Here is a 16,449-nt window from a genome sequence, read left to right on the forward strand (position 1 = left end):
AACTTTTCGGTTTGCAAACCAGGTCCCAGAACGGATTAAGTTAGTAAGTCGAGGTGCTACTGTACTAAAGATGGTTTTAGGATCCTAATGTCTCGGGTGACCACTTCATATGCCTGAGAAAAAAATCAAGCCTTTGTAAAAGGGATTGGGGTCAGGGTGGAACTTTACTGGTTCCATTATTCCCTCCACCCCTTGGCCTTGGGAGTTGTAACTCACTCCGTAAATTCAATAAAGTTAACTCGAGAGTTTTGTGTACACCAGATGGGCTGCAGTTATTCAATAAGATGGATTATGTTCGACATCTCTGTCATGAGGGCAGTGACACCTTGTCATCCATACTAGCCTTATCAGCAATGTTCACATTTCATAAATGAATAAAAACAAGTTGGTAGCCCAGTAAATCGGTAGGGTTCACATGCCTTCGGTGGAAGTACAACTGATCAAAAGTCAAGTTGAGATAACACTTCTTATTCAAAGGTGTATGAGTTAATGAAAGGAGCCCTAGCTCTTTATTACATGTAGGCAAGTCTGAATCATGCCATACTTTTCATATTACACACAGCAGAACATTGATATTGGGACGTCTGCATGAAAATGGCTCCCATCAAGTAGAAATTCCCATTGCTGCTGCTCACATACAGAACTCTAACTGTGTTCCTCTTTATGCAACACCAACAGTAAGCTGTTAAAAATAACACCTATGCGGAGGAGAATTTATTTGGAATATATTGTGTTCCTGGTTGTACTTTCTGCCTATTTGCAGTGTGTAAACCACAGGTCAGTAAACAAAAAATCATTTTCAGGATGTGGGTGTTTTTAGCAAGGCTGACATTTACTGTCCATGTCCAGGTACTTCTGAGAAGTGCTCTGATCATGGGCGTTTCTCTTGAAACACTGCTGTTCATCAGGTGAGGCTACTGCAATGGTGTTAGGTAGCGAGTTTTAGGTCTTGACACAGCAATATTAAGGGATGGTGATGTGTATCCAAGTTGGGATGGTGTGCGACTTGAAAGGGAACTCAGAGCTGAGTGTGTTCCTGTGCACCTGCTACATTAAACAGAAGCATTTAGAATATCAGGAATGTACTGGCAAGTAGATGGAGTGTGATTCAAATGAGTCTCTCACATAAAGCTAAGTTAAAATAGTAAAAAGTAACCTTTTATAGAAAGTATAAGATTAAGAGGATATCTTTAATGTAATAATACATCTGAATGTCTTTACATTCATTTGGAATTCCTGTGTGGACTACTTTAGCATGTTAATTAAAATTGAGATAAATGTATTAAAGTATAGTGCACAATAATGTCAACATTCAATGTGACCATTGCCAGATTGAATTTCATTCCATCAATAACAGCATTAATCACACTCTAACACATTGCTTACATTGTTTAACATTTCACGGCATGCTTTTAAGATAAAGTTTGCTTTGAAATTTTCTTATTATTCATGAGTGTTATTTATTATTAGCAGCTTGAACTGTAGCTGAAAAGAACGAGAGTACACAGTTTGGAAAGTATAGAAGACAAAATTCAGAAAGTGATGAAGTAACATCCAGCCTGAGTATGCTCAGTGAAGTAAGTTGTGGATAAAAATGTAACAAAGACTAGCAGGACTGTCAGTACAGTTTGGGTAGAGCTTCAGCAGGAATGTTGGTAACAGTGCACCTTATAATATCTACTAGACCCAGTTTAGGCAACATGTGCAGAGATAATCTGACATAAGCAAAAATCATCTTGATTTCAACAGAATGATGTCCAGAGGATTTTAACTCTTTGAACTTGTCTGCATTGTGTCCTGGATAAACTATTAAAACTTCATTGCAATTTAAGGAACGCTGTTTAAAATATTGCTACCAATCACAAACCCTTAGAACAAAGTCAAATGCTGCTTCCATTCAAATTAAAATGCACAACAACAGCCTGAGTTTGCAGCAGGATTTTATTCTGTTGTCAAAGCTATAAATGATTTTAAAAGTAACAGTTACAGAGTGATGAAATTAGGAAGCATGACAGCAGTTGATAACAGCAGACTAATAGCTGGTGACCAAATAAACATTTTGAGTAGCCAGTGACAGTTGCAAATGATGAAAGAGTATGTGATAGTCCTTTATTGGTTTTCCTTATCAAATCTAAAGATAATTTGGAGAGTAGTTATACTTTCCTGAGTCATTTAAAGTGCATTCTTGCCAAATTTGGAGCAGATGGCTTTAATCCAGTCCTTTGGATGATCGCTTTTTATAAAGCGATTGAAATTTATATAAATAAATTATTTGAGAAAAGAATAGTACCATCTATAATAACTAAACACCCAGAAAACAAGGCCATTTATTCCAACAGTCTTTGAAAGTTATGACAGAACCTACATAAAAGGCAAAATGAGAATGTTTCAGTATAGGTCTCCCTGAATTCACTTTAAGGTGAGTATTATCACCTCATTAATTGGAAGAAATTTGAATTCATGTCGTGAGTTAAGCATTGAAATCTTATTGTTCTAACTTAAGCAATTTTAGACTCTTAGATGTTCATGACTAAAATCCTATTATGCTTAACAGCCAAACTAACATTTCAATCCCAAATAAGGACAACTCCTCTGGGAGGCCCACAATATTAGCAACAACAAGATTTAACACTCTACAGTATAATGTTCAGATCAAATTTGGAGATTAACACAGAGTCCTTCAAATCTTCTGACAATAACTAAGAAACTAAATGCACTGAGAATATTCTTCTTTAGGATTACAGCAGTCTAAATATTTGGGAACATTTCATTAATCACTTTTGTCATTAATTATTTCAGATCAGCCTGATCTATCCAGATGGCCTTAAATTACTGGCAATATTCTCACTGTCCAGCCAACAACTAATTACTATTTCTGGTCTGATGATTTACTGCTCGTTGTACATAATGTCAAAACAGAATGGCTTCATTTCTGCTGACTTTTTTCTGCATTGGTTACCAGTTCCAGGTAGTTGTTGGACCTCAGGAATCTGGGATAACAGTCTTTCGCCATCAGGCTGTAGATTAGTTTCTGTGCCAGGTCAAAGCTGGAAGGGGTAGGCTCATTGATGCTTTTGGCAATATTCTCTCGTGTTGTAAAATCAATGTTAATCTGTGAAAAAAGAAAATGAAGGCATGAAAATGAAACTAGATGATGTTCCCTTGCAGTGCATATTCCAGAGCCTTTCTGAAAGCAAATTATAATAAAAGTCTACAACTTTACACATAAGTCAGCATGTCATATGGTTTTGTGCTAAGGTTTAATCTGAGGTTCTGTTTTCCTGAGGAATGTGAAAGGGGTGTTACCCTGTACAGATTGCTCTGGATTTAAAGATGAACTTCTGGGATCCTGCTGTAAATCTTGTCAATAATCCATCCAGTCTAATTCCTGAAATAGAATATAATGTAAGAGATCTTCAGAGACTGCAGTGTAGTTGACTGCAGATGTGGCAAAGTGACATTTTTGTTGAGTTTCAAGCAGGGTTTCTCTGTCCGTGAGGTTGAATGATTTTTCTTACATTACAATCCTATTAATGCCTCATTAACTGCCTGCCATGTCCCAATGACCACCATTTTCATCCAATGCCAGCCTAAATCTCCCACTCATCACAGCTTGAAGTATTTGTGACTGCTAGGATGTCCTATGATCACTCATGGGCCCTATGGTATCTCAGTGTTTAGCACAGCTGCCTCACAGTGGCAGGGACCAGAGTGCGATTCCATCCTTGGGCGACTGTGCGGAGTTTACACATTCCCCCCCAAGTTGGCATGGATTTCCTCTGGGTGCTTCAGTTTCGTCCCACAGTTCAAAGATATGCAGGTTAGGTGGATTGGCAATGGTTAGAAAAACTGCCCTGTCATGTCTGGGGATGTGCGGGTTAAGTGGGTGGCCACGGTTAAAAACCCCATATGGGGTTATGACCATGGGGTGGGTCTGAGTGGGATCCTCTTCAGAGGGTCAGTGCAGATTTGATGGGCTGAATGACGTCTTTCTGCACTGTAGGGATTCTATGATCCACTTGCACCAATGCCACCTTTAAAAGGCCTGTATGCATCCAGACAAGTGCTGTCAATCTGGAGCTGCCCATTGTGGTTGTGCCCTGTTTTGTGGACAGGAAGCTGGGGGGTCTTGGGTGACAGAATGCTGTGGAAGATGGATGTCCTCTTCCCAAAGGATCAGCAGAGGAGGCAGTGAGACCAGATCATTCCAGCCTGGTCTGTGGTTGTCACCAGGTTAGGGTAGTCTCTGCCATCTGGAGAAATGTCTAGCAGTGCAGGAAGAAGGTCAATGAGGGTATGTGCTATTATTTCCTTCCTGCAACCTCACATCCATTCTAACTCTGCCACTGCACACACCTCTCACCAAGGCTCATGCTCTGCCACTTTGTGTTTTTGTAGCTATATTCCAATGACAGTTGCCAGCGCAGTTCAAAGTGCAACATTAAAATGCAGAAGTGTATACCATAAGTGGACTGGAGATGTGTTACGATGGTGCAGAGAGCTGTGTAGCTTGTGCTGTCCATGTAGCACCCTGGTCCTGGAGGAACGCTGTCTTGTTAACTGTATCAATTGTATATGGTAGAAATGACAAATAAAATCTACTCTACTCATATGTCAGATGCCAGTTCCCTTTGGATGTGGGATGCATGCAGCCTCTGCCCAATCAGTGCACAGTGAGACCTTGATGCTGGCTGTCCAAGGTGGAGGTCCAGAGGAGTAAGTGGTGAGTTGGAGTCGCCAGGTACCCACTCAGGCTTTCATGCTGATATTCTCTCATTTCTATCTGATGGTGGTAGTATCGGAGAGCAGATACTAATAAGGTGAGGTTATGTATTAGAAAAGGTGAAAATTAGTTATCCCAGTTAAAAGGCCTCTTACCCCACTCATTAGTTAGAATCTCAACCTGACGCCCAGAACATAGTTGGAAAAGACAACCTGACTCTCTTGCTATCAAGAGAAACCTTACTGAGCTTCTCACAAAATTCTCCCAAATTCCTCATTAAAGCCTACATCGAGGAAATCAGTACCAAATCACCTGGTAAGACTGTGTTGTTATGACCACACCAGCTCAGAGGCTATTGGTAAATTCTAGGAATACCTTTCCACAATGGGGCAACACACAGACTGTGTAGGAAAGCGCAAGGCGATTCAAAGTACCCCAAATTAGAGGACCTTCAACTTCCAGAAGCCATCCCTAGTCCTGTTTAGAGCTGAGCTTTACAAATTCTAAGCTTTTATTGCTGATCAAAATACTGAATGATCAAATAAATTGGCCACTTAACTGAGCAGGACTTTGAAGATGAAGGTTATGTGATGAAACCTCTAAACTGCAATTGCCAAGAGATAGCAATTGATCATGATATGAAAATTAGACCTGACTCTGACTATAATATCCTGATCATTAGGTAGCTAGCTTGCATGCTTAAGAATTGGACATGGCTGTGAACACCTCTATCATAGAATCCCTACAGTTTGGAAACAAACCATTTTGGCACAACACATCCATACTGACCCTCCAAAGAGTATCCCACGCAGACCCATTCCCCTACTCTATTACTTTCCATTTCCCCTGAGTAATGCACCTAACCTACACATCCCTGAACACGATGGGCAATTTAATATGGCCAGTCCAACTAACTTGCACATCTTTGGACTGTGGGAGGAAACCGGAGCACCTGGAGCAAACCCACGCAGAACGGGGAGAATGTGCAAACTCCACACAGACAGTCACCTAAGGTTGGAATCCGACTCAGATCTCTGGCGCTGTGAGGCAGTAGTGCTAACCACTGAGCCACCGCGCAATCTAAATAAGAAGCTTCCTGGACTAAATATCTCTTTCTCACCTAATTCTTCCTTGTGCTCTTACCTTCTCCTTACTAATATATCCACAACCAGGTTAGAAATTAATGGCAAGTAATCAAAACTGCAAGCTTCATAACATCAGCTGGCCATCGATATAGCTTGACAGTTTTAAATATAGTCCACATCTTCCTTTATTACATAAAAGACTGAATGATTACATTTTAAATTCTGCCTTTCACATTGTTGAGAATAAATACTGAATGGTTTCCATTGGTGCTCTAATTAGTCTCTCTTGATCTTGACCTGTACCCATTAAACTGTACTTCCCTTTGTTCCATATATCAGAGAGCTGGGGGGTGATACTGCGATGTACTCCCCGGGAAGAGTAGATCAGAGGACAGGAGGTACACTGCTGACCTGGATCTCAGTGACTGGCACTCAGAGGAACTGTCAATTTGTTAATTCCCATTGCACTTTCACCTTGAGATCGAGCAATCAAGCTGATTTGAATTCAATGTAGGAGACAATTTTGAATGGGTAGACCCGAGGTCCACTCAATATTGGGTCCCGGCCCACATTATCACTAGACTGGGGGAGTTGTGTGTAATACCTACTGTGGAGCTGCAGGCAGAACTCAGATGAATGATGGGCTGGTAAGACACTTGCATCGGCCATTAGGTAGGTCTTGAGCCTAATTCATGAGTAATTTCAAGAGATCCAAGTCATGTCTCAGAGCCTGTGCTGGTGCTGTTGGATAATCTTTGTGCCCAACATGTTTCTGGTTCAACTTAGGCACAGAAATACATTCCTTAGTTGTGCCATCGTGTTTACTGTGCAGAAAATAGTGGACCTAGTTCAACCACATCTGAATCTTATCTCAAAGTTAGTCAGTAAAGTACAATATCCTTGAGATTTTAGAAGCAAAATTTACAGAAACATTCAGAAAAAAAACTTTCAAATGACCATGACCATTAACAGAGTCATAGAGTCATCTAGCACGGAGACAGACACTTCGGTCCAACTCATTTGTGCCGACCAGACATCCCAATCTGACCTAGTCCCATTTGCCAGCATTTGGTCCATCTCCCTCTAAACGCTTCCTATTCATATACCCATCCAGATACCGTTTAAGTGATGTAATTGTACCAGCCTCCACCACTTCCTCTGGCAGCTTGTTTCATACTTGCACCACTCTCTGTATGAAAAAGTTACCCCTCAGGTCCTTTTTAAAACTTTCCCCTCTCACCTTAAACTTATATCCTCTAGTTTTGGACACCCATTCCCTAGGAAAAGGACCTTGGCTATTCACCCTATCCATACTCTTCATGACTTTATAAACCTTTACAAGGTCACCTGAGCCTTCAATGCTCCATGGAAAATAAGTCCCAGCCTATTTAACCTCGCCCTATACTTTAAACCCTCCAGTTCTGGGAACATTCATGTAAATTTATTCTACACCTTCTCAAGTTTAACGACATCCTTCCTGTAGAAGATCAACCAGAATTGTACAATAAACATGATGATACCAATGACAATTATTTCCTTTTATTGATTGATTTTACTCTGTTCGTGGTGATCCCAGGATGTAGGAAAATGAACATTAATTACAGCACTAGGAGAATTCCTCTAGGCCTGTTTTTCCAGATGGTACTGTTAGTTCGTATTCAATAAGATTAAAGACAATTGCTGTCATAGAATAGAACAAAGTTAACAATCATACAACACCAGGTTATAGTCCAACAGGTTTATTTGGAAGTGCTACCTGGCAAAGTAGTAGCGCTCCGAAAACTAGTACTTCCAAATAGACCTGTTAGACTACAGCCTGGTGTTGTGTGATTTTTAACTTTGTCCACCCAAGTCCAACACCGGCATCTCCACATCATAGAATAGGACAGTAGAGCTCTAGACCAGGCAACCCATTAAATGTGTGCCAGCGTTTTTGAAGATAGATCCAATTCATTCCATTGGTCTGGTCTTTTCTTAAGTCTCTGATCAGTCCTCTGAATATTTATTCAAACCCCTTTGAAGACCTGCTGTTTTTTTTATGAATTTGACCCTAAGAATGAGGAACCCCAGTTACCTGGATTGATTGGAGAAGCTGGGGTTCTTTTCCTTAGAGAAGGGAAGGTGGAGTGAAGTGATTCAAAATCATGAAAAGTGCAGATGGAGAAACTAGAACAAAGCTGTTCCTATTCCCGGAAGGGAGCTAGCCTGGGAACCACTGAGAGGAGAGAAAGATTGGGATTGTGCAGATCGACATTGGCTGTGATTCCTTAGCGATGAGGTGGATTGGCACTCGTGAGAGATCAAGTTGTGGACATTTGAGGTGAGGTGGAATGGAGTCAGTTGGGCGCGATCCTTCCTCTAATATGTATGTGGGTACAATGTGCAACAATCTGAAATGCACTATGCATTGAACTAAACGGGACACTCAGAACTTTTGGACAGGACACTTGTTCCTGACACAAAGTAACATTCAAAGGATTTTGTAGCATGCTCTAGCTGATGAAAATTTAAAGGGAACATTGTATATCATACACAGTAATTAAAGTTAGTCACAAATCAAGATCATAGTATTAAAACATTTGAAACATTTAACTATAATTCTATAACGCAGAATGCATTAATGTAACACAGTAACGTAATACAGAAACACAAAAATGCTACAAGTATCCCAATCAGTGGATACAATTTACAACTGCAATTATAGTTTCCTAGATTATTTTCCATAACATTTACATTGTATATCTAACTCATCTCTTAAATAGTGCATACGGGCGGCACGGTGGTTCAGTGGTTAGCACTGCTGTCTCACAGCGCCAGTGACCTGGGTTCATTTCCCATGTCGGGCAACTGTCTGGGTGAAGTTTGCACATTCTCCCCGTGTCTGCGTGGGTTTCCTCCGGTGTTCCAGTTTCCTCCCACAATCCAAAGATTTGCAGGTTCGGTGAATTGGCCATGCTAAATTGCCCGTAGTGTTAGGTGCATTAGTTAGAGGAAGGGGTCTGGGTGGGTTGGTCTTTGGAGGGTCGGTGTGGACTTGTTGGGCTGAAGGGCCTGTTTCCACACTGTAGGGAATCTAATAAGAGAAAGGCTGACTTGAAGAAAAGCTTCAACAATGGGGTCAAATTACACATTTCTGCATTGTACTGTTGTGACTTCAATAAAAATATCTCTGGCAGTTATGTAAATGTTTAGTTCTGAATTACTCCTTCAGTTCACGAACAAAGATACCAATAAATTAACAGTAAACTACCACAGTAAATGTCTTGAATTTGAAAAATAACTTGCAAAAAAAAAATTGGACCAAAACTGTTACCAAAGTAACTTTTTACGGTCCTGTATTTGACTCTATTTTTGAAGTCATAGCCAGGTGAATTGAAATACAAATCCACAAAAAGAAGATAATGAAAGTAACCAAAACTAGATGCCAAAATTAGAAAATTATTTTTTCTCCTTGCACAAATCACGTCACTTAGTTCAATTACTACAAGGAATAAAATGACAAAATGACAAACTGTTGCCAAATTCTTTGTTTGCTCCTTCCTGTTGTTTGGTGATGAAAAAAAGGTGACATTGAATTAGAGAAACAATACATTGTATTAGCCAAAATCCTGAAGTAACAGGAAATGCTGGAAAGGTCAACGACCTGAGACATTTATTCTGTTTCTTTCTCAACAAATGCTGCCAGACCTGCTGAGTGGGCCAGACATTTTCTGTTTTTAGGAAATGTTAGTCAGTATTGAATTCATTCATGACCATATAATCAAGAACACAGCACTGTTATTTGCACACAAGCCAGAACAGTAGTGATGTGGACTCGGGAGGGGCCACTCTGATTGGTCACTGTGGCTTATGGAGGTCCTTTCCACTGAGGAGGGCTGTCTGCTACTGAACCAGCCACCCCCTGCCCTCAGTAATTACCCCACCACCCCTCAAAAGTGTATGGAAAACTGAATGAATCAGTTGAACCTGACTGATTCCTTGAGAACAAAATGGTATATAGTTCCATCCAATCTGCAAAACAACCAATCATCACTATTGAATATTTTATATGTCTGTTAGGAAATTTGGGATCCATGTTACACCATTCCTTTAATCCCAAGTGCATTACTTTATTGCTCACTCGTGTATTATCTGAGACTTTATTAAATGTTTTTAAAAATTTACACCCACATCAACCCCACACAACACTCCTGCTGCTGAAACAATGTGTTCAACTAGGTTTAATGAACATGATTTGCTTTGAATAAATCTCTGCTAACTTTCTTTTGTTATCCTGGATCATTCCAAATGACAATTACTTTGACCATGGCTGTCTGTCAATTGGATGGGGCAAGACCATGCAGAGATTTGATATGAGATCTTGTAATATTCTGCCAAAGTTTTTCCAGTTTTCAATTTGATGACAGCTACAAGCATGAAGTCATTTTTTCAAAAGAAAAAAATCCATACCTCTTCAGGTGCCTCAACTTTGATAAATTTGGTATAAATCTTCTTGGCCTCACAAGCTAGTTTTGTAGGACACTTGATTTTCTTATAGTCTTCGCAGGCCAACCAGAAATCGATGTTCTCTTCACTGTATTCCTTTGTAAGGAAGTTTCTGAAAGCAACCTGACCAGCTGTGGTAAAGAAGTGAACTTTAAGCAGACCATTGGAAACATATCTGTAACAAAACCATGCATTGGAAAACAGAGAATGATGGAAATACTCAGCAGGACTGACAACAAAAGAGAAACAGAGTTAACACTGAATTATGATCCCCCAGATGTCATAGAGGTGTACAGCATGGAAACAGACCCTTTGGTCCAACCCATCCATGTCGACCAGATATCCCAACCCAATCTAGTCCCACCTGCCAGCACTGACCCATATCCCTCCAAACCCTTCCTATTCATATACCCATCCAAATGCCTTTTAAATGTTGCAATTGTACCAGCCTCCTCCACTTCCTCTGGCAGCTCATTCTACCCTCTGTGTGAAAAATTTGGCCCTTAGGTTTCTTTTGTATCTTTCCCCTCTCACCCTAAACCTATGCCGTCTAGTTCTGGACTCCTCCACCCCAGGAAAAAGATTTTGTCTATTTATCCTATCCACACCCCTCATAATTTTGTAAACCTCCATAAGGTCACCCCTCAGCCTCCGATGCTCCAGGGAAAACAGCCCCAGCCTGTTCAGTCTCTCCCTATAGCTCAAATCCTCCAACCTTAGCAACATCCTTGTAAATCTTTTCTGAACCCTTTCAAGTTTCACAACATCTTTCCAATAGGAAGGAGACCAGAATTGCACACAATATTCCAACAGTGGCCTAACCAATATCCTGTACAGCCGCAACATGACCTCCCAACTCCTGTACTCAATACTCTGACCATTAAAGGAAAATTATCCATTCGCTTGAAATGGTGAGGAAGGTGGAAAGGAGAGCAAATAATTTGACCATTTAGCCCCAGAGACTTCCCTCCCTACCACCACCTAAGTCCACGCATTACCATGATCACATCAGATAGTGCTGTCAGCATTAACCCCTTCAGACCTCTTCACCTTTATACACCTGCGTTCCCAGCAGCTGAGACAAATGGCTAGTTTCCTGACTAGGAAACCAGCACATGCTGCTGGCATGTTTTCTGACTAGTGGGGGCAGGGAGTCAGTGACCACTGAAGATGCTTCCCCCCAACCACTTAAGACAAGGAAAGGTCCTGGCTTCTGTATCTCTTTACAGAGATGTTGCCAGACCCAAGTATTTCCAGCACTTTGTGTTCTTATTTCAGATTTTTGTGTGCAACAATGGACATACTCTAGAGACACTCAGCAGGTTAGATGAGTCAGAAACCAAAAGAGAAAATGCTGGAAAATCTCAGCAGGGCTTTCCGCATCTGTAAGGAGAGAAAAGAGCTGACGTTTCAAGTCTAACTGACCCTTTGTCAAAGCTAAAAAAAAGGGAGAAATAGGGAGGTATTTATACAAGGCTGAGAGAAGGTGAGTCATGGCTCTGGAAGCAAAGGTAGTTATTAAGAGGTGATAGTGACAGTGCATGGAGAGATTTTAGGGAGATTAGGAGCTGTGAATGACCAAGACTGAAGCCAGTGCAATGTGACAAAATATGTGGGGGATGGTGGGGATGGGTGAAGCAGAGGTAAAATGGAAAACAGGGGAGAAGGGTAGCAAAGGGGGACGAGGAGAGGAAAAAGGTGATGAGAGGGTGGGGAGCGAAAGAAAGAGTGACAATCAAGAAATAAGAGGTACAGAGCAGTGAAAGAAATAAAATAAAAAAAGATAAATAAAATAAATGAAATAAAATTCCGGAGCAAAATGAAAACAGAGGGGTTGAGATGGGATAATCATCTGAAGTTGTTGAATTCCATGTTGAGACCGGCAGGCTGTAACGTGCCTAGTCGGAAGATGAGATGCTGTTCCTCCAGTTTGCGTTGAGCTTCACTGGAACATTGCAGCAGGCCAGGACAGACATGTGGGCATGGGAGCAGGATTGTGTGTTGAAGTGGCAAGCCACAGGAGGGTCCTGGACCTGATTGTGTACAGACCAAAGGTGCTCAGCAAAGCGATCACCCATTCGGCGTTTTGTCTCTCTGATATAGAGGAGACCACAATGGGAGCAACGAATGCAATAGACCAAATTGAAAGAGGTACAAGTGAAACGCTGCTTAACCTGAAATGAGTGTTTGGGGCCTTGGATGGTGAGCATGGAAGAGGTAAAGGGGCAGGTCCTGCACCTTCTGCGATTGCATCGGAAGGTGCCATGTGTGATGGGAGAGATGTTAGGTGTGATGGAGGAGTGGACTAGGTTGCCCTGGAGGGAATGATCTCTGCAGAATGCAGACAGGGGGAGGGAAGGGAAGATGTGTTTAGTAGTGATGTTGTGTTGGAGATGGCGAAGTGGCGGAGGAATATTCTTTGCATGTGAAGGCTGGTGGGGTGAAAGGTGAGAACAAGAGGGACCCTATCCTTGTTTTGGGAGGGGAGGAAGGGGGATGAGGGTCGTGGCGTGGGAGATGGACCGCACGCTGTCGAGAGCCCTGTCAACAACTGTAGGTGGGAAGACACGGTTGGAGAAGAAAGAACACATATTAAGAGCACCACTTTGGAAAGTGGCCTCATTGGAACAAATGCAGCGGAGGCGAAGGAGCTGAGAGAAAGGGATAGAGTCCTTACAGGATGTAGGGTGAGAAGAGCTGTAGTCCAGATAGCTGTGGGAGTCAGTGGGCTTGTAATGGACTAATACAAGTGGCTTGCCACTTCAACACACAATCCTGCTCCCATACCCACATGTCTGTCCTTGGCCTGCTGCAATGTTCCAGTGAAGCTCAACGCAAACTGGAGGAACAGCATCTCATCTTACAGCCTGCAACATGGAATTCAACAACTTCAGATGATTATCTCATTGCGACCCCTCTGTTTTCATTTTGCTCCATAATTTTATTTCATTTATTTTATTTATTTCGTTTATTTTAGTTTTTTCACTGCTCTGTACCTCTTATTTCTTGATTGTCTTTCTTTCTCTCACTCCCCACCCTCTCATCACCTTTTTCCTCTCCTCCTCCCCCTTTGTACCCTTCTTCCCTGTTTTCCATTTTGCCTCTGCTTCACCCATCCCCACCATCCCCCACATAATTTTGTCACATTGCACTGGCTTCAGTCTTGGTCATTCACAGCTCCTAATCTCCCTATAATCTCTCCATGCACTGTCACTATCACCTCTTAATAACTACCTTTGCTTCTGTAGCCATGACTCACCTTCTCTCAGCCTTTTATAAATACCTCCCTACTTCTCCCTTTTTTTTAGCTTTGACAAAGGGTCAGTTAGACTTGAAACGTCAGCTCTTTTCTCTCCTTACAGATGCGGAAAGCCCTGCTGAGATTTTCCAGCATTTTCTCTTTTGGTTTCAGATTCCAGCATCCTCAGTAATTTGCTTTTATTAGATGAGTCAGAATGTCAGATAACAAACTTGCATCAGAAATGGAAGCTATCACAGATGAAAGCAAGGGGGAAGGAAGCAGAGAAAGAGACATAACCACACAACAGGGAAAGAAGCTGACCCATAACAGTGGTGAATAGGAACGAGCTGAACAAAGTGTTGTTTGTGTGAAATTATAATGGTAGTAATGAAAGTAATGAGGGATCTGCTGTCTGCAGCTGATGTCAATGGAGAAAGTTTGATCAGGTTTGACCAATATCTTTCCTGGTCCCAATGCTCCTCACCTGGAATCTGTCCATTCTCTTTTGAAAGTAACCAAAACTGGCCCAAATTTCTTTCTACTTGACTTTTCACCATTCCCAGAAGATTCTCTGATGAATATTATGGGTGTTGGGAGTGGGTGCAGTGCAGAGCCATCATGTTTTATGGCAGCATGACTGAGTGGAAGAGCTTCGATTAAGTGTCTGTTTAAGTGTGTGTTCCTCTGCTCCCCCACAAACTTCCACTGCCTTCCCTTTCTTTTAAAATGCTGTCGTTCCCAGCCAGGAGAAATCCACTCTTCTGTTTTCTCTCCACAGATCTGTCGTGTCCACTCTATTTCACGTTTCCTGAATCTGCAATGTTTTACTTTTTATCCTGTGTGGAATAAACAGTCAAACATTTCCACAGAGGGACCTAGGTGGTGGTGGTGATGACTGGGGAAGTGGGGGCAAGGGTAGGGGTAATGATAGGAAGGCAAAGAAGAAGAAGATTACCTCCATCTGCATCAGGAAAATGCTCTTCAATAACAAACACAACATTAAAAAGCATAGATAATTAAAAGATATTTCCAGTAACTGTATTGTGCATTTCAATGAGACTTTACCTTTGTGAGACAACAGTTTATCCACCGATTCAGACCACAGCTTTATTTCGTCATGTGTTGGCCTATGAAAACAGTGACAAGACTTGAAAATAACATTGGTAACCTTCCAGCATTTCCTTTGGAATAACTGACTAACTTTCATCATTAAAGTGATTAACTTTCATCCGTGTATCTCTCTGACTTATATCACTGGTGTATCTGGATTATGAAATTTAGCCACAGACTATTCCCATAGAAAGATAATGTCATTCATTTCTCAAGCCGTAATTTCTAATGACAAAAGTGGACTCACTTTTTTGGCATCTTGACCTTTGTTCTGGCTCCTGAGGTGAGTAATGGAATCACTAGTACTGTTGATGAAAAATTCAATTAATTTGAGCTTTCAGTCCTTTACTTCACTAAATATTAAATTGCCTCGTTGGCAGCAAAACATTGTACATAGTGTCTTCAGCAGGAAGGTGCGTTGATTAATAGAATTTTGAGTACGTTTGCAATCAGATTTCCTAAACCAGACCTAAAATTTATTTTAATGTAAATAATCAATTATCATGTAGAGTTACATAGAATTTCAGTGCAGCAACAGGATATTCAATATTAGCCTTAATAATCCCTACTTCATCGAATCCATAGCCAGTGGATTACCACAGGGACAGTACTGAGACCTTAACTATTTACAAACTATATCAGATGAGGGAATATTGTTTCTAAATTCACCAATGAGAAAAAGATATGTTGAAAGGCTAGCTGTGAGGTGAAAAAGCAAAGCAGAGAAGGTAAGAGGAAAAGACTGGCAGCTAACATAAAGGGGAAAACCAAGGTTTTCTATAGGTGTATACATAGTAAGAGAGTGGTTGAATTAGAAATAGGGCTGATTAGAGACCTAGAGGGGATTTACACTTAGGAGGCAGAGACCATGGCCGAGGTGTTAATTGACTACTTTGCATCTGCCTTCATAAAGAGAAGAGTGCTGCCCAGGCCATGGTGACAGTAGAGAGAACTCTGTTGCTGTGGGTTTGAAATTAATAATGAAGACATCTTAGATAGACTGTTAGTACTTAAAAGTTGACAAGACACCAAGACCGGATGAGGTGCGTCCAAAGATTTCGAAGGCAGTGAGGGTAGAAATTTTGGCATTGGTCATAAACTTTCAGAAATAAATTACAGGAACTGTGCAGAAACCCAGCAGGTCTGGCAGCATTTATGAAGAGAATGCAGAATTATTGTTTCAAGTCTAGTGACCCTTCTTCAGAACTATAATCTTTCAGTCCTCACTGGACTTGGAAGAGGTGCCAGAAGACTGGACTATTGCAAACATTATGGCCTTTTTTTAACAACAAAGTTCCTAAAAATATGCTCAGCAATTATAGAGCAGACAGTTTAATTTCAGTGATGGGGAAGCTTTTGGAAACAATTATTCGTCATGGAATTTGTGGTGACACGGAAAATGTTTGGTTGACGAGTAAGCATGAATTTCTAAAGAGAAAATTATGTTTAGCTAACTTGCTGGAGAGTTTTGAAGAGTTAACAGAAAGGCTGAGTGATGGTAACACTGTTGATGTGATATACATGGATTTCCAGCAGATGCAATGTAACATGGCTGACTTATGAGAAAAATTAAAGATCATTGGTATAAAAGGAACAGTAGCAATGTAGATACCAAATTGGCTAAGTGATTGGAAACAGAGAGTAATGGATATTTTTCAGGCTTGAGGAAGCTTTTCCTGATATATATTAATGATGTGGATCTTGGTCTCTCAGGGACAGTTTTGAAGTTTGCGGATGATGTGAAGCTTTGAAGAACTATAAACTGTGAGGAAAACAGCATAAAACACCAGAAGGATATTAACCTG

General features: G+C 41.1%; 1 protein-coding gene across 1 annotated transcript in view; it reads right to left on the minus strand.

Annotated features, from left to right (window-relative positions):
• Positions 1 to 2,926: 2,926 nt before the first annotated feature.
• LOC140479465 (regulator of G-protein signaling 21-like) overlaps positions 2,927 to 16,449 on the minus strand; it is a 74,169-nt gene continuing 60,646 nt past the window's right edge. The window contains exons 3-6 of the mRNA XM_072573305.1: positions 14,892 to 14,949; positions 14,600 to 14,661; positions 10,258 to 10,424; positions 2,927 to 3,112 (exon numbers count right to left, since the gene is read on the minus strand). Of these exons, the coding sequence (XP_072429406.1) occupies positions 2,927 to 3,112; positions 10,258 to 10,424; positions 14,600 to 14,661; positions 14,892 to 14,949 (473 nt within the window). The remainder of the gene's footprint in view (positions 3,113 to 10,257; positions 10,425 to 14,599; positions 14,662 to 14,891; positions 14,950 to 16,449) is intronic.

Source organism: Chiloscyllium punctatum, chromosome 7 (assembly GCF_047496795.1).
Source record: "Chiloscyllium punctatum isolate Juve2018m chromosome 7, sChiPun1.3, whole genome shotgun sequence".
Lineage (NCBI taxonomy): Eukaryota > Metazoa > Chordata > Chondrichthyes > Orectolobiformes > Hemiscylliidae > Chiloscyllium > Chiloscyllium punctatum.